General features: G+C 38.3%; 1 protein-coding gene across 1 annotated transcript in view; it reads right to left on the bottom strand.

Moving 5' to 3' along the window:
- Window positions 1-24,020, bottom strand: part of PTPRN2 (protein tyrosine phosphatase, receptor type, N polypeptide 2) — a 187,612-nt gene that overhangs the window by 28,648 nt on the left and 134,944 nt on the right. Inside the window, exons 4-7 of the mRNA XM_009886794.1 lie at window positions 23,512-23,585; window positions 15,230-15,307; window positions 2,847-2,966; window positions 1,534-1,700 (exon numbers count right to left, since the gene is read on the bottom strand). Coding sequence (XP_009885096.1) covers window positions 1,534-1,700; window positions 2,847-2,966; window positions 15,230-15,307; window positions 23,512-23,585 — 439 coding nt within the window. The remainder of the gene's footprint in view (window positions 1-1,533; window positions 1,701-2,846; window positions 2,967-15,229; window positions 15,308-23,511; window positions 23,586-24,020) is intronic.

A 24,020-nucleotide genomic window follows, 5' to 3' on the forward strand; every position in this document is an offset into this window, starting at 1 on the left:
AATTCTTACAGAAGCAAGTTGGAGTAGAGGTGCTCTGAACTTCGTATGTCCTGGCTGTTCAGGCTCATTTATAGCCTAGTTAGAATTGCTAGCAGATTTCCCACTAACTTCAAAAAGAGCAAAATCGGACGCTGTGTTGGCTCCATGCTGCAGCCTCGCACAGCTTAATGGAACCAATTCAGAATTTTCACTACAGAAATTCACTACAGGCAACTTCCACAGTACTACAAGCAACCCATAAAAATCACATTAAAGTTTGAACCCAGAGAAGAAAACCTTGAAAACTCAATTACAATTTCAACTTCATCCTATGGCCGTTCTTCCTTCCTCCACTATTGCATTTGCATTGCGAGTCTGTAGCGTATCCTTATATTCTTACCCCGCCATAGCTCCTAGTGACTCCGTACAGCTGCACTCTGTTATTGACCTGTACCACATGAGATGACTCTCTACTTTGAAAACCCTTGCAAGGAATACAAGAATACTGATGGATGAGGGGTGGCATTTAGTCCTAAAATTTTAAGGGTAAAATGTTGCCAACTGGGCAACCAGCTCCCGTTGGTTGTACATCGGCTTTCCCCCTCAGGGGCAGATGCATAACTCTGACCGGATTCAGTCAGAGCTCCCAGCACTTATTGAAAGAAACAAGTTTGGACCTTTTGAGCACCGAGCCCCTTATAATCACTTTGGGGGTTTATAGATAATATTGTAGTGCAGAGAGGAAAACACGCGATCCCACAGGCCGCTTGTGGATTGAGAACCAACTCCCCAAACCTCCTGGAGATTCTTTTCATTAGTCATAAGCGCATCGCTGTGGATTAGCTGATACACGCTAACACCTACACACGATGCACTGGGCACGGTTTGCAATCAAATGAAGATTATTTCGCTCCACTATTTATCATGCATGGCTTTAATTTTCAAATTAAAATTTAGATAGACACAGCAAACATTAGAGAAGGTGGCAAGGACTTTCACAGGTTTTGTCTTTGTATATTTGTATTTTAAAGCCATGTTGACTTTCTTTAAAATTCCAGAGGGTATGCTTTGCCAACATTTTCATCTGCTTTCTTAAATTTCCACCTTCCTGCAGCCAAAGAAAGTCTAGAGTCCTCACTGTTTGAACTCCATCGTGATTTTTTTTTTTTTAAGTGTGCTCATAGAACATAATTTATTTGTGAGATTCCTGAAATAAGAGTCATAGGGGAGCCACACAAAAAGCCTGGAAGTTGCAGAATGGATAAATACTTGGGAAACAAAGAAATACAGAAGCACTGAACAGCCGTACAAAGGGAAGAAAGGTGTCGATCTCTAAATGGGAAATGTGTATATCTTAAACCCAGGCAACATCTATGTGTCAGACAACACTAAACATCAACCTACTGCAGATTTGTCTGTTAGTTTAGTGTTATGGCATCCCAGGCTGAGGACCCCCCCTTTCAAACCAGAAACATTTAAAGGACAATTAGAAGGACTAGTTTAGTTCCTCAGATGTGTATCGTCTTAAATGAACTGTCATACTTTGTGCTTTACCTGCGGAAATCCAGAAGTGATCTTGTGGAAGCAGGAACCCTCTGATCGTTCCAGCTGAGGAAGTGGAACTGTGTCACTGTGCGGGTCTCATTCGTCTGCAGGTTCTTCAGGTAGAAGCTCCTCACGAGAAAATCCTCACACCAGATGTGCTCAGAGACAAGGTTTACCTACACCCCAGAGGAAGGAACAAAAGGAAATCAGGAATTTCAGTTGCAAGCCACATTTTCAGGATTGCAGGTGTAAGATGTCTGGGACAAAGGAATTGCACAAAAGTTTTGTTTCTATTAGCAAATTGGCTGTTGCTGAGAAAATGTATTTTTTTTTTTTAGTTTAGCAATCAGTGCAGTTGTCAGGAAGGGCTTAGCTGCCACTGCTATTTTATTGAAAACATAAAAAAAGTTCTCGACAGTTTTAATGCAAAAGAAAAAATCACTAAATTGAAACTTTATATCATTATATGAATAGAAAAGATGCTGCCTGAAAATATGTTGGCCTGCCTGTGGCTTTCTACTCGGAAATGCCCACAATGCATTGTCCAGGCCCTTCTCAGTGGTCTTAAAAATCTGAGTTGAATTCCCATGAGAAGTAAAAAGTCAGTTTCTTCTGCTGTGTAGAAACATAAACATTAAAAAATGCAGCTTATTTGGAGAGTTCATCTTTTCAGAAAATGAGTTTGTTCACATTTTATTTTAAATAACTGCATTTCTTCACATCTTCCTGTTCTTCTTATCTGGCATTGTGGTAATATTTTCTTCCTCTGCTCAGCTGGACAACTTGAAAAATCTGACAACCATTATCAACGGTACATTTTGACAAAACTGGTGATATGATATTTTGAGCTAGAAATGTAAAGCAGAAAAAAAATATATATTTATTATTGTGGCTGAAGCAAGAGGTAAAAATAGATAGCATTAATTGCTACAGCTATTGAGGCTTTTCTGCAAAGACATACATATGGCTTTCCTGAGGCAAAATTCACTAGTTCTAAAAATACTATTTTCCTATAAAATATAAATACATGGTTTCACATTTCAACCACTTGCAAAACCGTTTGAAAAACAAAATTGTTGTCCTTTTTTCATTGTAATACTTGGCTCATTATCGACTAGATTTTATTCAGCGGAAACTACCTTGCTATTAAAACCACGCTCGAATTTTTCACAAATCTAAAACTACCTGAAGGCACACGAAGAGTATTTAAGAGCCCTCGGCTCGACCTCCAGGTTAGATTGGCTTAAACACCATTTTGCCCCGTAGGAAATCAACCCGGACACTTACTGTCACGTTTACAACCAGATATGTTGTTTAGGTACCTCATAGATGTGGTAGAGGTTTGACCCTTCGTCTGGCCAATAGTGGTAGCACTGTTTGACTCCGTTTTCTGTGAGGGGTGTCAGCATGACAATAACGACACAGCCGTTCTCCCAGACCATCTGCAGACAAAGAAAGACACCGTGGCCACATTGTGACTGCCTAATTACTGCGTGACATGTATAATTACTGCACTCAGACACACAATCAAAATTTATTCCATTCACAGGAAATTTATTTCATTTTCATTAGACACTTTTACTCTGCAGCTGCTTTCAAATCCCTGAATAAACTGGCACCATATTTTGCAGGCGTCCATGAAATATTAAAGAATTTCCAGCGATTTCATTTTGGGTCTTCCACAAAATCTCTCCTCGTTCCTGGTACCGTGTTCAGCTGCTTTTCTGTTAAACTTTTAGATCCACAATGGGAACGCTGAAGGATGCCTGCAGAACACACAACTATTTGGGATTCGATATTTATTACTAAACAGCATGGGCCTACTGAAGTCACGCGTACTGAAACCTGTTTGTGTCCTCAACCCTGTGTCTTTTTGCAGTTTGCCATGTAGCAAAAGCTATTGAAGTGCTGCATTGTTGAAACAACCATAAAAGTTGCATCTGAACAGTAACGAGGAAAAAGCAAGAAAAACACGGAGCAAAACTGTTGTTCCAGAAACACTTCAGAGGGACAAATTGTCCCTCCAAAAGCACATTTATAAAAGATTTGTTGCAAATGTGCATTACTTTCTCTTTCTTCTTCCTCCTTCCTTTCTTCCTTCTTTTTTCTTTTTTATTTTTTTTCCTTATGCATTCCTTTCTTTTTCTTTCTTATGTCTTTTCTTTTCTTTTCCTTTCCTTTTTTCTTTTATTTTTCTTTCCTTATTTTTTCTGGTCTCTTCCCCACCCCCCCACGCCCCCTTTTTTTTGTCTCTCTCTCTTTTCCCCTTTTACTTTCCTTTTTTTTTTTTTCTTTTTTTTTTTTTTCTGGAGGTAGAAGGAAAGTCCAACTCCTGCTGCAGACCATGCACTCACAGAGCACAGGTACAGCAGGAACAGAAGAAAACGGTGCATCTTCACTACCAGCATGATTGCTTAATAATGATTTAGACCAGCTACAGAGTAGGATACAGGAATCCAGCGCATCCTCAACTAAAGGATTTGTGGATGTCTCCCACAAACAGCAGAACAAGCAGAGATGCTCTGGTCTGGCTTATCTCTGTTCCAAACACAGCCTGTGGCTGAACAAAAAGGCTCCTATGAATTAATACCAAGCAGCATAATCACTAAAAACTGTTATTATTATGCTGTACATTGATGTTATATTTGCATACAACTTTCATTGTCTTTTTGCTAGCATATAAAATTACTGAATGAAGAGTAAACTGCTCTTTTTGTGAAGGGTTATGTTTATTTCACAGAAATATTTATAAGCAACTGTATTGACATGTAAATTTTGTAAACAAAAAAGGCCTTTGTCTAAATTGTGCAAAGATGAGATGATACATTCAATTCAAGGATTATTTTTTTTTTAATTACATATCAAATAAAAAGGTTTCCCATTCATGGATAATGATGTTGTCTTCTCTTTTAAGAATGGCTTGTATATAGAGAAACAAATAACATTTTTCTTCCTTTTTTTTCATTTTGCAACATAATTAAAGCAACTTTTAAAAATAGCTTAGAATTATTTAGAGAAATGAACCTAGGGTTTGCACAGAATAGGGTTATTTATAATTTTGAATAGGAGTGGGGAAAAAAATTACAGTTGAATGTAATGAATAAAAATAATCTTTCTTATCTTTTCTCCATTTACAAGATTTTAACTAAAAATATCTGTAATCCACTTATCCTCCTGTTAAAACTCACAATGCCACAAAACCATCAAAAATACTTTAAATTGAAAGATAATTTATTTTATAGACAGATGCAGATTTATCATTTGTTTCTTTTCTGTACTGCATTTGTTTTATGCCACAGCTGGGAACCTTCTTTGTATGTAAGGAAGATGATAGAGATTTCATTCATTCTAATGTAGTTTCACCTTTTTTAGTCAGCAATCAGACTAAGATAAGAATTCAAAACATGTATCTTACTTTAAAACTAGCCCCACTAAATCAGTACTTTCATCACATAACGATTTAATGTGCCTCTAGAAGGTATAGAAGCTCATTGAAGCCATTACGAAAATGAGGAGAAACACAGTTTTTATGAGTGTAATAAAAATACAATGATCTAGACCATAAACTAATCATCTAGCACTCTGCTTGTGCCACCCAAGTGTAACATTATAAAAGCCCACTCGTTTAGAGAGGAATCCTTACAGTTTGGCAACCCTGTTCATTGGTTCAAAGATACAGCATTTCATTAGAGAGGGGCTGTCTGCATCTCTGAAGATTTCATTAAGCATAAATCCAAATGAAAGTTAATTTAAACAAACAATTTCAAAGTTACTCTGGGGTATAATATTTCTTTTAGGTCATTGTGCGAAAACGTAGAAGTCAAATCTACTAAATCAAGAAGGCAATACAATCTAGTGCCGTCATCCCTGTTACAAGCAATTGTCACTGCATCTCCTGCGCTTACCATCGGGAGGGGATTTTCACTAAGACTCACGGCCTGTGACTGCAGGACTACAGCATTTTCTTTGTCTCTGTGATAACTTAAGTATTAGACCATCAGGCTGTTATCTGGATTTCTTTCCAAATAACGCAGAAGATTGAAAGGCAGTTCACAGAGTTTTATACTGTTGCCTGCCCCATCTTTAACTTGGTGATGGGTTTTTCAGAAGCCACATCTCCCAACACCTAACACTTCACTGTGCTGGGTGTCCAGACGTGGCCATGTGCTAGAAAGTGTCCCCAAGGAGCATGTCTTTGTAATTAATGGAGGAACAGGTAGCACAGACCTGGTCTGCACAATCCCAGTACAGCCTTTGGAGAAGGGCCTCTGGTTACCAAAGAGACATTTCAGCTGGGCTGGCTGAATAAAAGAGGAGGTTCAGTTGCAAATTCACAGCAATTAACGTAATTCTGAACTTTGTATTCCTTCACAATAGAAAAGTAAGTCAATGCATGCGATACAAGAATAAAGAGAACATAAGGTCCTCAGGGCAGAGGCTTTTCTTTTTCGGTAGAGCCCAGCAAAATTAAGCCTTAGACTCTAAGTGTCTATAAAAACTAAATATATATAACATTATATATAGAAAAAATATAATATAACATAATATATAAAACTAAACTTATTTAGATCACTTAGCACAGGCAGTTTCATGTTTGTAATTTATGGTAATACTTCCAGAAGAAGTGTTGAATAGAGCCTTCTGAATTGAAGTGATAAAGTCTGAGTTACGTATAGGAGCTCACTACAGAGCTCTGCAATGCTTTGCCAAAAAGGGAAGACAGTATATAATTTTGTATGACTTCAGCCTATATGCCTAGAGAGTAACATGTTAATGTTCTTTAATGAGGTTCTGCTGTATGCATCATTCTCAAAACATTTCTTAGACAAGAATAACACTATCCCTTTCCATTTATTGCAAACTAAAGGATGAATCCTGCAACCCAAAGATGAGCAATGCGTTTGACATCCGCAGGATTCCCTGTTGATGAAATCCACCACGTGTAGAGACCTCATGCTGTGGTTATCTAGCGTGCCAGTCCCCTACAAAGGACTTCCACATTGGAATGAATTATATTTAGTATGAATTGCTTGCAAAGGAGCACAGAATTGGTTTTTCAAGTAAGGAGAAAAATAAAATCACAAATAGGAGAATCAGTGCCACAACACTGCCACAAATCCAATAAAACACCAGTTTTTGGAAGTTTGTATTTTAAAATTTCCCTGTTTACTTGCTTCTAAATAAAATGGTTATATGAATTCCTTTATTTTTTCAGACACTTCATAATTTCTAACTTCTTTTTATAATGAATGATCCACCCCAAACCCCTTTTTCAGTCATTTTCGTCTTTAGTTTAGTGATGGGGAAATGACAAGATATGTGCTCCGACTAGACACTCTTCTTTTGACAAGGACTGGTGGAGAAGTTTCTAAAATGTGATGATTTAGAAGTAGAAAATAGATAGGATAATCAGTTAAATCCAGCCTGTTCACTAAAAATAACAGGCTAATCACACCAGCTGCATTCTGGAAGAGATCTCCAGTAAACTGAAGAATCCATCTTTTCAGTCTTTTAGGCTTCCCAAATAGTTGGTAAATGCAACTATTTGGAACAGCAGACAAACAAGCAAACAAAAACTATATAATTTCTAATGATAATCAAAACTCAACATGAATAAACACAACTCCTAAAACAACAACAAAGCAAGGTACTAACCCTTGCTGGATTAGATAATATTCATCCCATTACATATCTTGAAAGTAATTAACTGTGATTTCTTTTGAGTTCTTCATTGGAAATAGGAAACAGTGTATTGAATGGAGACAGTCATAAAATGGCATTTTCTGGAACATTTTAAAACCAGACCGTAATGTTTTAATGGGTTAAAAAAAAAAGGGGGGGGGGGGGGATTAATACACAACTCTTTGCAAAGAAATGGACAAAAAAAAAAATTAAACGGTAAAAAAAAAAAGGGGGGGGGGGGGGGAGCTTTTAACAACAAAAAAAAATAATTGGGAGGGAATTTAGGTTTTTAGGAATTTAGGAACCTTTTTTGTGAAACATTTTCATTGAAAATGACTTAGCATTTTGATATGAAGTGGGTCAAATCTGGCAAGGTCCGAGTTGCCATTTGCAAAGTCATAGCTGTGCCAGACGGCTAAGCAAATCTGTAGGTTGAAGAATTAATGATCAACAATCTATGTTCAATTATCTGACTCTCGCAGTTGAAAAAACAGCTTCAGAGAGGATCATATATAAATACGCGGTCATCAGGCTGGCTCCATGTTTTATGTCCCTGCTGTTGCAGCAACACTTGTTTGGAAGTCAATGGGAAAGGCAAACTCAAGATGACTGTATGTGTTGCAATAACCTCTGCTTTCTCAGAGAAACATACATTTAGTCTTCTCAGTAGACTCCTAACTCAAGCCTTATTATGAAATAATTTAAATATGAGCTCTATTTAGTATTGCAGGGCTGACAAAACCACATTAAGGAGGAAAAGTCCACCAAAATCGCCAGTAATTAGCTTTTCACTTTAATATTGGAAAGGTGGAGCCTAAACAACAGAGGGATAGAAATTTTAAAAGGACCACTTCTAAGTACCTTCTCCAACCGGAGCCATAATTAGAAGTGAGCATGGTAAATGCACACTCCTTTACTGCACGCCTATGGAATTCCTAATGCTATATTTATTTCACATGGCTTGACAAGTTACTAGAGCTCTAGGGGCTACTGTTCTGTGCCTATATCTCCCTTGCTGTTTTTCTTTTATTAAATTAAAATATGCATATTTTACACATTGAATTGCTTTGTGTCGCTTTTCATCTGCTCTTCTTTCTGAAGGTGAGAACTGATTAGACATGCAGGAGGTCCCATTCCAGGCAAGGAAAATAAAACTTGGGAATCAAGACTGCTTGAAAGCACTGTGTTCTGCACAGAAGAACAAAACACAGAAAAATAATTTAGGCTGTAAATTAATTTCAGCACTCACAAAACATGCTGAACTGGGAGCACAGAAACCAGCAACTAGAGCAGGGGAGGGTTTGGTACAGTTGTTCTTACTCAGCCCATGGGTTTGGAACACCTATTTTGCAAGGAGATTCATTCAGCTACAGGGACATCGTATCCTGCCCAATGGCATTTGCCCTTGGAGATCACTGATGACTAATCCTTTTTACAGAGGAAACAATCAACTGACAGTATTTTGTATTTCTTTTGTTTAATTCCAAAACTAGAAGACAGAAGCAAGTGTTGCCAAACAGACATGCAAAGATTTATCATGTCCTCATGACTGCAACTCAAGAATTGGGTTCTTAACATGTGATCCAGAGGGAAAACAATAGTCAGTTCTTGAACTTGATACTGATAATATACTCCTGAATAAGGGTAGAGAAAAAATATTGTAAAAATACTTTTAGATTAAGAAATGCAGTATTGGGGGCAATGAAAAGCAAATGGCAACTGAACTCCCTATTCTTTACTCTTGGGACTCCTTCTGCACTTTACATTTAATAGTCTTGCAATAAAAATAGAAAATAATCAAAGCAGCAGAGATGAGGTCTCTCTACTCCCTATAACCACAACAGTGAAAACCTCCACTCTGGTGAGATTTCTTTTTGTTCATCAGCAACAGACGCCCAGCTTTAACAAGAAGGGTGAAGAGCATTCCCAATTTCAAGACTATACCATGTATTGGCGAATAGTGGAGGAAAGAGAGGGTAATGAAAAGCCGGGGTTTGATTCAGAACACATAGGATGATGCTCTTTCTCGCTTCCTGGAGGAGCATCCTAACCACAAAGGGGCAGCACCTGAAGTCTACCTTCTCAGTCCTCTGTCTGACTCAGTGCTGTTCATGAGTGGTATGTGCTCTGTCATCCTTGCCAGAGAGACTCAAGCACCTGGGGAACTATCTAGCCTGAGCTACAGATCTATTCAGGCAAATTCCAGGGAATTTTCTGGTCAATTCTACAAGTGTTCACTGTGTTTAATTAATAACTTGCTGTTGTAGGTGCTTTGAACCGTATTGAACATATGCAAAATGATGAAAATCGTATTTCTCTGTTCCTTCCGTAGGAGGTACATAATGCTCATACACTTCTTAATTTGGCTGGTCATGGACAGTGGACGTCACAGAAAGACAACAAATACTGACATAAATATATATCACATGTGATTTGATCTCCTAAGGCAACTAAGCAGCATATCCTCTAAAGCCACTTGGCAGGAACTACCTGATCTCTCCCTCTCTTTCTATAGTAAAATAAAAAAAACATGAAAATGCACTTCCCTCCAAAAAGGCGGAGGGGAAAAAAGGGCAAATGTAGGTAGATTTATGAAAACAAGGCATAATGTGGGGTGTTTTCCAGAGGGAAAAATTATGGCCTCCTACGGAAATCTCCATTTGGAGACAATGAACCTTAGCAGACATGCACTTTATGAAACTGGCATAATTAAGAACAATTTTTCTGCGAAGGCAGTTGGTTCTAAATATCCTAACTCCTAGGAATAGTTTCTTGCATATTATCATCCCTCACTTCTTAGAATACTTTGCAAGTTAAGACATGTACTTCATGTCAAATACTTCATGGAATTATAACCCAGCACATACGGAAAATAATAAAATTTTATGCCTCCAGAATTATTCACAACATGGAACTCCTGCTGCGAAAACTTGTTATAGATCAGAAATGTTCTACATCCTCTTTCTTTTGAATTATGTTCAAAGAGATGTTGAATTTTAATAGCGTTATGTGAAAGACCTGAGTGAAATCTCACTGAAGCTGCTGGACAAAATCATCACCTTTCATTCAAGATAAATGTAAGAAACAAGCAAACTCTTTTATGCAGCCTGCTAACTGAAATTACAGAAGTTATCATCAAAACCAAGAGAAATGCGAAGCATATGGACCCATGAGTTTCTCTAGAAACTGATATGCTTAATGCAGAGAGAGAGGTATTAATCAAGGCAAGATGATTAATCCAGATAAGCAGCAAAAATGTGTAAAAGGAATAAAGAAACCACCAGCACAGCTCAACAAACTGGCATTGTGATCCTGGTAGAAGAAAAGCTGAAAGAGAGGTTGGGGGTAAAACACTGGGTGAATGAGGCTTGGAAAAAAGAAGTTATTGCCTGTTATTTGATTCTGTCTTTGTTCAAGGAAATAAAACTCTGTATTTTCTTTGTAAATAAAATGGAACTATATCAAAGCAAAACCCTATCCTGAGGATGAATTCTCTTTCCAGCTGAGAAGAAAACAACCCACAGACCTGGCAAATTGTTTAACCACTCAGGTAAAAATGGATTAATACCATGTGAGGAGAGGCATCCAGTTTTCAAGAAAGGGAATCATGAGGTGGAATTCCCACTGAACCAAAATAGAATCAATGAAGGAGGTATCTCTCAGAAATAGTAATTGGTAAAAAGAGATGAAAACAAGACCAGATGAAATTAAAAGAAGACTTAAATCAGCTGGAGGCTTTTCAAAATTAATTAAAGTAGTAGCTGGAAAATTTCCAGAGTGGTCTAAGAGATGACATGCAGGCAGAGATGAAATCTCTGCTTGAACCGAAAACACAGAGTACCCAGACAGATTAGGAAGCCCTGTGGCAAAACAGATCAATGAGAAGAATGACAACACAACTCCTGCAGGCTAGAAAGTTTTCAAAGAAATAGGTAAGCCAGGAAAGTTGGAACTAACTTGGCACTTGCTGGCTTAAAGGAGCTATGCCAGGAATATAAGGAGCTGGAGAAGGAAACTGGAGGGACAGAGACAGCTGTGAAAGGCTGATGCTTGGAAGTGGCCTTACACCTTTAGAAAAGCTGGAGTAAGACTCTTGCCTTTTTTATCATTTTATTTTTATAACATATACAAAATTTGTTTGAACACCATCTGAAGATGACCGATATACAGGAGTTTGGACTATCTCCAGCTCAAAAACTGCATCTTTGAAAGAAAAACTTCCATCAAGCTAATCTCTCTCAGGTCAACAGGAAAACCCAAATGACTAGGAAGGTGTACTAAAAATACTGAGTCTGATGGCCAGCTCCAGGGGCCCAAGTTAGATGGTACTGAAGAGCAATACCTGCCCTTCTTCCTCACCTTACTAAAAAGGACAAAATCTTCCAAAAATCGGCCACTAGTGAGGTGATTGAAACTGCTCCCCCTCCAGTCCCATAGTGGTCCTAGGCATAGATCTGCTCACCAGTAGTAAGAATGCTAAACAAAATGGGCTTGGATAAAGCATCATCAACGTTTTATGAAAAAGCTTTGCCCAGTTTGGGAAAGAGAAGACACTGAGCTGACCATAATCTTTGTTCAGATCTGGGCAACTTGAAAATAGTAAATGGGAATTCGATTGCTGAGTGTCTAATAGCACTTGAACAAAAATACTGGGCACTGGATCAACACAACAGGTTTTAGAGGGGCCTGCCAATGGAACTAGGAAAAAAGATTATCCCAAACTAAATCATCTATTTGGTCTTAAATAGAGATAATGGATGCGAGCACATGATCATGTAGATGACAGACATGAAGAGGAGCAGACACTGGAGAGCAGTGTTAAAGCTCAGGAACTGGGTTCGTTTTGGAAGAAGCTTCTTCCAGGTGCATCTGTAGCCTTCTCCACCGCCAGCAGGCATTTGGTCCATTGGATCACTGAATAGTAGTTGGTCTAAAGTAAAACCTACAAAGTAAGTACTGTGACACTCTACAAATCCGTTCCTAGTGGGCCACACTGCTTGCTAATGTAGACATAGTCACTGATGGGCGGAAGAATCTAATGCAAGTTTAAGGGAAACTAGGTTTAGAAACTGTGTCTCCGGAGTTTGAGCATGAGATCTAGACAGTCAGGACAAATCTGGAGCAGTTTCGATTTCATTATGGATATCAGCTGTGTTGTAAATGCCATGAAAGCTGTCTTACACTTTCAAGTAAAACAAATGCTTTGTAGACAAGTGTTTTCTAGAAATCAGCTTGAAATGTCTATAGGAGTGGAAACATTGATAAGAGTTTCTTCCTGGGGTAGTCTTTCATCCAAGATAAGATGGAGTGGCTGATGCCCGCCATGCAACTAGGCTCCTGGGAATCTTAGCAGCTAAGTCTCTGAAAAAAACAGGAAGCAATATATCTAGTAAATATTGCCATAGAAGGTGATGCCAAGCTTCAAGAGTTTCCGTTGGACTTGCTAAAGCATGACATTGTGCATTTAGACAAGGAACAGCAGAATAGTCCCAGGTCTCTCTGGAGTCAGTCACTCTTCTCACTATCAGTCAGAAAACTGCTTCACTGAGCACATAAAAGGGAAAAAATGCAACACAGCTCAGCAACAGCTGGTATTAAGTGGAGGAGGGAGAGGGAGGAGAACCACTGAGAAGATGTTTCAGGAATGAATAATTGAATCTTTAAACAATCCCTGGTGGCAACACCATGGTCTGCATAAACTACAGAAAACCGTATTCAAGTAAACATCAAAGGATGCTGCCTTGACAGGAGTTAATACTCTATTTTCCGTAGCAAGTTCAGGTTTCCCATGCTTTACCTTAAAATAGGTGCTATTAGGTGAAAAATGGATACAAACTTTGGTCCTGCATCTGGGCATAAACCACAACAACTTCAACCCGTGGCTTTTGACTTGTACAATGGACCTACTACATTTCAGCAGTTATGGACTCAGTGTTCTCTACGGAGTTAATCTCTCTTGGCTTGTTTATTACACCTGGTTGATACCCATGGCCGTATAAAAAGCTTGGGAAAGGAATGAGCACATTGACATGTGATCTGTAGGAAGTTTAAGTTTAAGAACAGTGGGTGATGGACCAGTCTGACACAGGTAGATTGTTACGTCGAAGTAACAGACATCATCAAAATAAATGTAAGAAACAAACTTTTCTATGGAACCTAATAGAAGGAATAATAAAAGAATATCACATAAAAAATAGACACGTAACTACACCTGAGCAGAAGCTGAACCACAGTTGCCAAATGGTTTCTGTGGAGGTGTATATAGCAAATCTGGTGGCAGGAAGGAGTGGACTTTCACTGATGGATAACTGGGAGGAGAAATAGCTAAAAAGAGCAGAAGAAAAGTGAAGGAAAGTGAAGACTCTCCACTCACAAAAAGCATGAAGAGAGTCAAGAAAGAGACCTTTTGAGTATAAAGTTGGAATGAAGACAATTGGATCACAGAACAAAGAAATAACGTTTCAGTTCTAGTCACTCTGTGTCTGTGCAAAAAGTTTGCCTAACTGTTCAAATTAAAAAGGGAGAAGAACAAAATCTATTGTTCATACTATGCTGGTATGATTAATTCTGATTTTCGTGTGAGCATCATTGTTTATAAAAAGTTTGTTCTTTCAAGGCCTCCTTTAAAAATGAAAACGTACACTTTTTCCACATGTAAAGGTGCAGTTACACATAAAAAAATACAAAATATAAATATACAAATATGAAAAAATATACAATAAAAAACCTGAGCCTTAAGAATCATAAAATATCATTACAGAATAGCTAACATGGTATTTGATTTTGCATGTTTAACCTAAGAAACACATTTTCAACTATCATTCCTGATATAAGGAATCCACTCACCAAAGGAAAAAAAGATACTGAAGACAAAAATCCCAGGTTACTTGAAAATTTAAGCTGGAACAACAACTCAACTCATGTCAAACAGAAAGGATTTGCTCTGGACTTCTAAAAAACAGGCCCAAAATATCTCAGACTGAGCATTTAAATATCCAGGAACCTAAAATCAAACATTTGAAAATGTCTCGGTTCCCCATCAGAGAGAGTAGGAAACTGTGACATGAAAAGTGTCTTTAGTAGGGATCAGTTAATACTTTCTAATCATAGACCAAGTGATGCAGATGGAGAAGATGATTTCAACTGATGCAAGCTCCTAAAATACAATGGCACTTCTGAAATTTTTACGTAGATATTCTTTATCTTCAGAACAAAAGTTTCTAAATTCATAATGCAAAACAAAAAATAAAAACATATGTTCATGTTGATAGTAAGCCCCAGTTGACCTCCTCCCCAGACAGCTTCAGTAAGCTTTCAGGCACACTTTTACACTTACAAAGGAATATCTAATGCAGCATATCCGTCACACAATCGCACACACCTCGCCTGGCAGCGTGTGTATGTTCAAATCTGAGAGCCGCCTGAGCATGTAAAAAAACTGCATGCAAAGTAAGCTCATATTTGTGCATAGGTAACTACTGCCTTTAGCGCCAATCCTGCAGAAAATTATCCAGCTAACAACTTTATGCAGCAGGATCTTAACTCAGGCTTTAATTCACCACCTGTGGTATGGAAAACACCTAAGAATTTAAGCATTTTGGGGAACTGGGACATGTGAGAAGTAGGTTTCAATGGAAAAATTCATGGCACATAGTGTTAGGTCCTTTTTGATCTGGAGAGTGACAATGAATTCTGGCTACACTCTTAAGAAGGTCAGGCCCTCTGAAAATCATCCAGTCCTTGGCAGTAGTTGAATTATGGAGACCTGGCACTCAAATATGAATACTTTGGCCTGAGGTTTTCAATATAATTTCCAGATCAACTATTCTTTAGCAGGGCTTGTCATATACATTAATGGCTTGAATATCCAAGTAGTAGATTTTAAAAAGACATTTGAATGAAGGTTTTTCCACCTGTTGTGACTCAAGCACAACATATTTTTATACACCTTACATTTCTAGAAGCACAGGAAAACATTTGACTTGTAACATAAATTCAGTTTTCAAAGAGATGTTTAACTTACCTGCCAGAAGTCAGCGACAGTAGCAGGGAGAGGTCCCTGGGTGGCAATATAAGCTGGGTTTCGGGGGTCATGGTCCATCTGGAACAAGGAAAGAGAACACAGGCTGTATTTATTCAAAAGAAAATCCCTTGCTGTGTTAGAGACAGAAAGTATGTGAGGGCAGAAACAAGGGACTTCCTAAAGGACTGTCATGTCCCTCCATCCTTTATTGGCAAGCAAAGAATTTTATTTCTATTTATAAGCTCAGAGGAGAACTTTTTCCACAAAAGACTGATGCTACCAGATGGACATCAGCAGACATGATGAGCAATGTCCTATGTCCTCAATATGCAGCGTAAGATCATTTATGGTGGTTGACAAAGGCATTTATTTGAGATCAGTACTCATGGTTTCATAGCAACCTAGGAGCCATTTGAAACATTTTTCTACACTGAGTGTTAAGAATGCTCCACACATCTAAATATGTTCTCCATTTCCACTGTGCCAGTCAAGGGCACATGTAACTAAAAAACAGCAAAAATGGCGAACAAATTCAGTTTCTGGCTTTTTCTGGTTAGCTGATTTATCTAAATGCATGGATTTGGCCTCAATAGAGGAAGTTCTGCTTAAAGACCTTAATTATTACATTTAATTCAAGGAGCAGAAAATTCACTGAGCAGAAAAAATAAAGAATCTAAGAAACAAAGCCATCAAGAGTAAATAGGATTAGTGTGTTACAATGAATGTTTTTGAACTGATGGGTGGTTTTCTTGGTTCTAAATCTTAGGACCCATTCTGCTGAAAAAGAAGATCTGCTGATAGGATTAAAAACCAAACAAACTCATTATAACCCTGAACTGGGCAAGACAAAACTCTGAACATAAAGAAAAGAGATCCAGTTCAGCTCTCAGATGTGTGGGTGTGACTCAGTGACACGGAAGTCGGCGAGAGTTAACTTACTCCCCTGTAGCTGAAGGCAGAATTTGTCTCGATACACGATTCTGTTCTATAAGTAAAGATCTGAATAAGAATGAATGTGAGTCATATTTGCATTAAGAGGCATCTACTGAATTTATTCATAGCCTATCAAAATTTTCAGTGATGTTACATGTCAGCGTAAAAGAAGGCACCTCATAATTATGTGCAACATAAAAGAGGAAAGAACCATAAAAGAACAGATGTAAGTTATTCTAACAGAACAACAATATGATGAATGTTGCAAAAAGGAAGGGAACGTTTATGTTTCTAATTTTCTGATGTATAATTAAGCCGGACTTACTATTAAAATTCTCCATGACAACACAACACAGGTAAAATGAAGTCACTGAATCCACTTAGAATAAAAGCTTACTTTTGATTCACCACCCATAGTTATAAAAAACCTTGACCAGGGTGTCTATAATACCATCATTTTATTCTGAGCTTCATTGAGATGCTTCTCTTATCAGCAAGTAACTCTTCACAACAAGCAATTGCTCACAACAAATTTCAACTGTGCTTTCTTTGCCTTTTCACAAGAGCAATTCTGATAGCAGGACATTTACTACTCTGGGTATTTTGGGATCAGGAAAAAACTGGCTTTCTTCAGAAAGCAGCATTAGCAAAAAATCCTTAGGAACTATTTCAAAACGGTCAACTTTTTTGTTTTTCTAAGAATTGAGACACTGAACTAAACACAGCTGGAAACAACAGCAAATGTGATTAAGCATAGTCAGGCTTAAAGTTGGTTTTTTTTCTCCATTATGGTTGAAATAATTTCTGTTGTTTTGTTTCAAATCCCACAGAGATCTATAGGATTTAATCATGTGCTTAAATGTTTTCCTATGCTGGAACTAAAAATCTTAGCTTAGAAAAATCGACCTGCACCAAGGAGGACTTGCTACTCCCAGTGGAAACCGTGGTAGGCTGCATCCACTTGAAACGATGTTACTTCTCTAACAGGCGAGAGCCTGATTTGGAAATGTAACCGACAGTGAATACCCCTAACTTTAGAAAAATTATAATTTACTTTAAATTTCTTCTTGAACTAAATTCTTTTGTATGTAGACATGCCAGAAAACAAAGGCAGAAGAAATCAAGGATGATGCAAATAGCGCTGTCATGGAGGAAATACTTCTCAACATTCAGCTGATAAATCAGGAATAGGCCAATCTTGGCATTTCAGCATTAATCAACCTCTGTCACAAAGGTGCTGTTGGAACGTGGCAAACATTACAATAAGCACAGAGTAGTGAAGTGTATCAGCAGTTTAACAATAATTCAAAAGACAATTACAATTATTACATTCCAAGCACATTGTGTTGCACAGAAAACAATTATGAGCAGAAACTCGTCTTGCTTGGAGCAAATAGAAGATGGCAGAAAGCCCTATCACACTATCAAATGATCTTTAACTGAGCAAAAATAAGAGCAAAGATTAAACTAATTAAATGAAATTCCTGGTTTCATCAATTTTCTATTATATGTACTGTTTTAAAGGCCACATATTTCAAGAAAAGTGTGAAAAATCACTACTCTGGTCACATTCAATTTAACATGAACAGGTGACTGCAAGGGATGGTTCTTGAATGTTTTTGTTATGTTCTTTTTTATTCTCTCAAGGTCACCAAGAACACCAAGGGCATCTTCATCTATCAAAGTTAACAAAAGTTTGAATAAAGAAATAAAGTCAGTAATGGGTTTTAAACTAACTAATCAAGGATCAAGTAAAAGGCTCTTTTTTATGTCAGTAGTCATTATCTTCTTTCAAGGCTCCCTCAGATTTCTCACTTCATGAAAATAAAACAGAAAATGTATTCTCCAGAGAAGAATAGAGAACAGCAGGCTCCATACTATCAAGTATTAAAACAAAAATCGACTGTTTGCTAACATTTTACATCAGAACAAGCTTCAGAAATCATCCTAATAGTAATTGTTCAAAAAGAACACGATTTTTCTCTCTATGCCCCCATCAAAGCACAGAGTTCACAAGGCGTACATCAGAACTGGATCGAACAGCCATTTTTGGAAAGAAAAAGCTGCAATTATTACAACTGTTCAGCTATGGTGGAATTCTCATTTTCTGCTGCAGTACAACAAAGGCAAGTCTGGTGATAATGTTTCAATCTATTTTTCCATGATTTTGTATTAGGGAAAGTAAGGGATCAAGGATTACTATAAAAAAAAAAAAGAAAGGGATCAAGGATTACTATAACTGACCACACAGTTGACTGTGGTGATCTCTGTCACTACCAATATCAAAAGCAAATGGAAACAAAGAGGAGGAGCATTCGGATTTCTTGTTGGAAAAGAAAAAATGCAGAAAACTTTAGTGGCATGACTTTTGTTTTTCTACAGGGCTTCATAATGAAAGTTGACTTACAGTATCTTAAAGTAGCAAAATGTATCAAGAACACAGTATTACAACTAGTTGCACCTTTGTTAAATTAATATCAGACCACAGTTCCACCTTTGCCTCACTAGAGAATAAAAGCTATTCCTTTAGTTTTTCCTTCAAGAGAGCTAATATCCAGTTGCCTTATCTGCGGACTTTGCAAGGATTCCCTGAAGAACTCTGAATTTTGTTGAGTTTTTAGTTAGAGTTTGTGCTGCTGCATGATTTCACTGATAACGCTGATGAAATAGCAAAATTGATACCTTCTCAGAGTAAATCCTCAAATTTACTGTATTTAGACTTGAGAGTGGTACATATAGATTCTTGTTAAGTAGTATTCTAAAACTGCAAACCAAAGTAAAAGTGTCAATAGGCATCAATGACCACTTTGAAATCTCATGTAAATGATACACCGATTCATTCCTGCCCTTTACCTTCCCTTTCAGCTTGTCAGTTCCTTACTTTCCACACAGAAAGATGCTGTCTGAGATGTGGTCTCAGTCACACCATATTAACCTTGATTTAAATCCTCTGAGTCCAACTGAAATATCCTTAAATCATATGAGATCAGAATGAGATCCAGTGTAGACCAAATACAACAGAAAGTTGAACTCTGATTAACACCTTAAAAATTCATATGGATTCAAGCTACTGTGTAGTTTCCACATTTAATGTGTTTATAATACCAATAAAATCTACTTTCATGCACGTACATATTACACAGAGTATAGACAGTCTCCAAAAGTAAAAAAGTATGTTTGTTTTTGTAAAAGAAAGCATATCCAGCAAATGCAGATGAACTTTGTATTCATGTTCATCTCAGCATTAAAATTTAAAAGGTAGACTAGTCTTCATCTTCATGTTTGAATCAAAATTTAAAACAATTTTTAAATCCTTCCTTTAAAACCCCTAATGGAATGAAAGAAGTAAATCTGGTTGTGAATGCCATTATGAATTTCAGAGTCTATTCTTGGTGATGAAATTTGTATGCTGTGTTTGAACAAACCGTCATGCTAATGACATTCCTCAGTCTGGTGTCTTCAATAATAAGCAAACTGAGTTTTTAAATGTAGTTGATGGGATTTTTTCTCTTTCAGACACCCTATGAGGAAAAACAGAATTCCCATTTACTTTCATGACCTCTGATTTAAAAGCAAAGATTGCACATTATTTACTACTGGATGATTTTCCCGAAATTTAATGAGGACTAAGTACAAATATGACAGATGTAATTATCACAGTTTTATTCTGCACAGTCAGGGTCTTCTTGTGCTGTAATTGCAAGCCTTTCATTCAGCTGCTGATAGCAGAGTTATTATCATAGTACTTTATGTTATTTCAGAGGGGAGGGAAACAGATTTCTACCTCACTTTTACTCTGCAAATTTATCCTAAGGACTCATTTTGCCAGGCCTCATGCTACAGTGAAATTAGAGACATACGGGAGGAACTTGGACTAAATCTTTGCTGATTCTCCTCACCCACTCCCAGCCATGGTGAGGCCATCAATCTAACCCCAGTTTTCACAACATATTGGAGGGAAAGGAGGTCCTGAGGGGGGTAGCACTTTTTTAAAAGGAAGAAACATGTGGGCAGGTGGCCAGCTCATTGTCTATCACGGGGATTTTTTTACGGTGTACTGCTGCACTCATTTAGACTTAAGTTAAGGTTGAGTGAGCCCCAGCTGGAGACCGGACCACTGACCCAGAAGCTGGAGATACCCAGTGACATGTACACGACTGGAAGCCTCCCTTTCCGATTCTCAAATATAATTACTTTATTTTACACTCTTCCCTCACCAGACAGCTCACACGCGCAGGGAGGAAAAAGCCTCTTCCAGTCAGTTCAGACTGTACTGATCCTGTGCTATTAATGCCCATCTTGCAGCTCACTACAATGCTCGCTCCTAGCCCAAGCGCTGCCAGGCGCAAATGCACCAGGAACATCACTGCATTGACATGGTAATTACTGAGGTTATTTAAGTTGAAAGGCAGCAGTCTGAAGGAAAGAAATGGCAGGATTTTTGCAAGAGCGAATAAAGGCGGACTTACTGGTACTCCACATCCACCGTACATTTACAAAGACATTGATTAAATGTGTGTCTGCTACCCAAAAATATCTCAAATAAAGAGCAGTAGGAATAACGTGCGTGTCCAGCTCAGGCTGCGATGGCTGTACGGCCACAGTAAATACTATGGAATCAAGTGCCCGATACAATACTCCAGTAGGCTTCTGAGGTGGGAAGCGGGACTGAAAGTCTCTGTCAGTCCTATATTCTACCTCATTATACAAAAGCAATATCAGATGAACAAATACATTTACGCTAACCTGAAGATACTTCATTTGTCTTGAAATGAAACAGTTTGCAGGGAACCTTTCCAAACTATGGGCTTGCAAAGTAGTGTTTTCCTCCTACCAGCCTCCCACTGCATCACCTTCAGGAAACACACATTCTATCTATTGCTTTCAAAATAGCAAAATGACTATTGAAACAAACTCACAAAACCATCTGGAGCATCTCTTTCCTTGGAATAACAGGTCGTCTACAGAAACGTGGGCTGTGGCACTCCGTCCCACACAGTAGGGTCCCTATCCTACCACGACGAAGAGGAACTCAAAGAGTTTCTCTTGACCGTTTTTCATGGCTACGCCAGATACAGGGTGCTTGTCCCAGTCCAAATGAAACACTTGTGCACCCACTTATCTGTGAACCTAGAAAGATTTCTGTAAGAGATACAGAGACAACCATAAGAATTTTTGCTTCATAAGTGTGACTTGTTTTATTGAACAAAACTCTGGAGTCTAGGGAAGTTACAAAAAAGAAACACCGTTTAACCTTGCAGAAAAAAAAATGCTTATGAAAGATGGAAAGGCAAGATTACAACCCCCGGTAAAACCATGAGAGTTAAAGCTGTGGAAGCAGAAACCCTCTGCCTGCATTAGCTTCAGGCAACCTGACAAAGCAAATCTCTTCCCAGTTATGTCAATGGGATATCTTGGCCCTGTCTCTCCACCTCCAAAACTACTTAATCTAATACTTTTCTCTTTATGGTAATTAAGGGAACAGATACACTATAGTCCAGAATTACAATTGCAACAGGTATATACAGGCATGAAAGAATTTAGCCCTTCCTCAACCAAATTTGTGTACTAAAACCAGTTAAGTTGTGTCTACACAGACTTTTGGGCAGGCTGCAGAAGCCCATCTTGGTTATTCGGTAAAAACACAGCATCTGTACTGCTGCCAGCACTGAACTTGGCCTGGCACTGTCTACAGATGCTGGAATTCCACTTCTGCACCATGTTGTAGCCATGAGAATTACAACCAAGCTCTTACAAGAATACAATATCTCACTTCCAGTTAACACCTCCCACTCCTGTGCTTGCCACAAAATCTCTCAGCTTCTACTATCAAATTAAGGCTTGACCAAACATAACTCACCAAATGTGCCCTGAAGACAGGCAAACAGCACTGAAGTTACTCTGAATTCCTGATCCTGGGGCCAGCTAGAGCTCAGTCTAGTCAGAGACATACTTAAAAGTAGTCCAAAACCTGCTCTAATCTGTGTGCATCTACCCCTGCCCTCTAAAAGGGCAGCTGGCAATCCCTGAAGCATGCAGGTGCTTTGTTTTCCCCTCTACCCTAAATCAAAGACAAAAGCATCCCGAAGATGTTTGTTGGGTTCTATGTATTTTTTAACTCTTAGAATAAAACATTTTTATACGTTCAAGGAAACGAAGCTTTTGAACACTGCTGAAATTAACAAAAACAAAGCTCAGAGAATAGTTTCCATATAGTTGTGGATTTTTTAAAGAAAAAAAGTATTGTCAACAACATTGGAAGGAAGCAGCCTGTAATTTTATGCTGTTGCAAATTGTCAGCTGCCTTGCCCACACAAAGTGATTTAACTCGGGGAGTGATACTCCCCAGGAAAATGAGCCAGTAATGGCATACAGAACCCACTGCAGTGAGAACTAATTCTTCCTCCTAAGTTCCTTCTCATAGTGTCCCTACAATAACTTTTTAGTGCCTAATTAATGTGAATAAGAACCATGAGCAAAAGTGAATCCAATATCAGCAGTCTCATGGAGGTCAAGGGCACAGTGCTTTTTCCCCCTTCAAATGGATAGCACGACACTTCCATTGAGATGCTATGAGAGGGCAATACTACTGGCTCTATCATACCTGTTTTGTGCCTAAAAATAGAGACCTTTTCTCTCTATCACCTTTTGGAGACAAGAAAGGATTCATATTCAGCTTACATAGGGTCAGAAAGGGCAGCTGGGCCACACTGGAGTATTCGGAGGCAAAAATTGGATTGACCTATTTTGCAGTTTGAATGAATACACAAGTGTTAAGCAATCTCGTTCTTGCTTTCAAAATAGCAAGCTTGGAGAAGAACTGGGAGAGGTACAGAAACACCAAGCTATGCATCCGTAGAGCAAGAGGCAGGAAGGGGAAATGTCAGTTCCTGATGCAGAAGTTCAGAAGCCTGTGGAGCTCAGCTCTCCATGCCTACAGAAACCATTCCTCCTACAACTGTAGCTAGTAGGACAAAGCAAAAAAAGAATAAGCAAGTTTTACCTCCTCTGAGAAGGAAAAGCTCCACTGAGGGTATATCCTTGAATTGTATAATCCATAAGTTAATAATATCAAGTACAGAAAACCTGACCGTATTACAAGGTAGAACGATGACTATTGAGTGACTTTGTTTTCTTAGTACATAAATTTCAAGAGTATTGCATGCACATGTAGAAGATTTATTTCTCTTCAGTTTGAAAGGACAGCCTGAGACATCAGAGTTGTGAGGTGCTCACAACCTGAGGCTGCACAATCTGAGCAGCGAGGTGCCCCAAGTTACCATGTTTCAACAACAAGGAAAGACAGGGACTGACTATTTGGATTATTTCTTATAGGTTACTGTACTTACAATTGGGCTAGCATTAATGTAGTCTGAACTGTCATGGCTGTTTTCACCCTTCAGACATATCCTGGAATGATCATCTGCAGAGGAGAAAGTAAGAGAAGAAAGTTTCTATACAGGTAGTCTATTTTAAGTTAAACAATTCAAAGTCAGATTAATGCACGTTTCAAGACTGGCAAACGATAAATATCAGAAAGGGCATTTCCTTCTGACTCCCAACCTAGCATAGCCTTGATATAGCCACAGTGTCACAGTCTGACACAGGAATGAAGCACTAAGAAATTTCAGAGGCTGAGTATCAGAAAGCGTGTCTTCACGAGATGCACCTTAACGTGTTACAATCTCTCATGGGAAAAGGGGGAATCTCTACTGCTTAGGGAGTTTAAGACTTAAACTAGGCAAAACCCTAGAAAAAAAACAGTATTGTAGAAAACACTTCTGTGTTTGCAAGGTCATGGAAGAAGTAAGCTGATGGACTTTGTCCATCTGGCTTTTCTATAAAATAAACAGCAGGA

The sequence above is a fragment of the Charadrius vociferus genome, unplaced genomic scaffold (genome assembly GCF_000708025.1).
Source record: "Charadrius vociferus isolate BGI_N301 unplaced genomic scaffold, ASM70802v2 scaffold255, whole genome shotgun sequence".
Lineage (NCBI taxonomy): Eukaryota > Metazoa > Chordata > Aves > Charadriiformes > Charadriidae > Charadrius > Charadrius vociferus.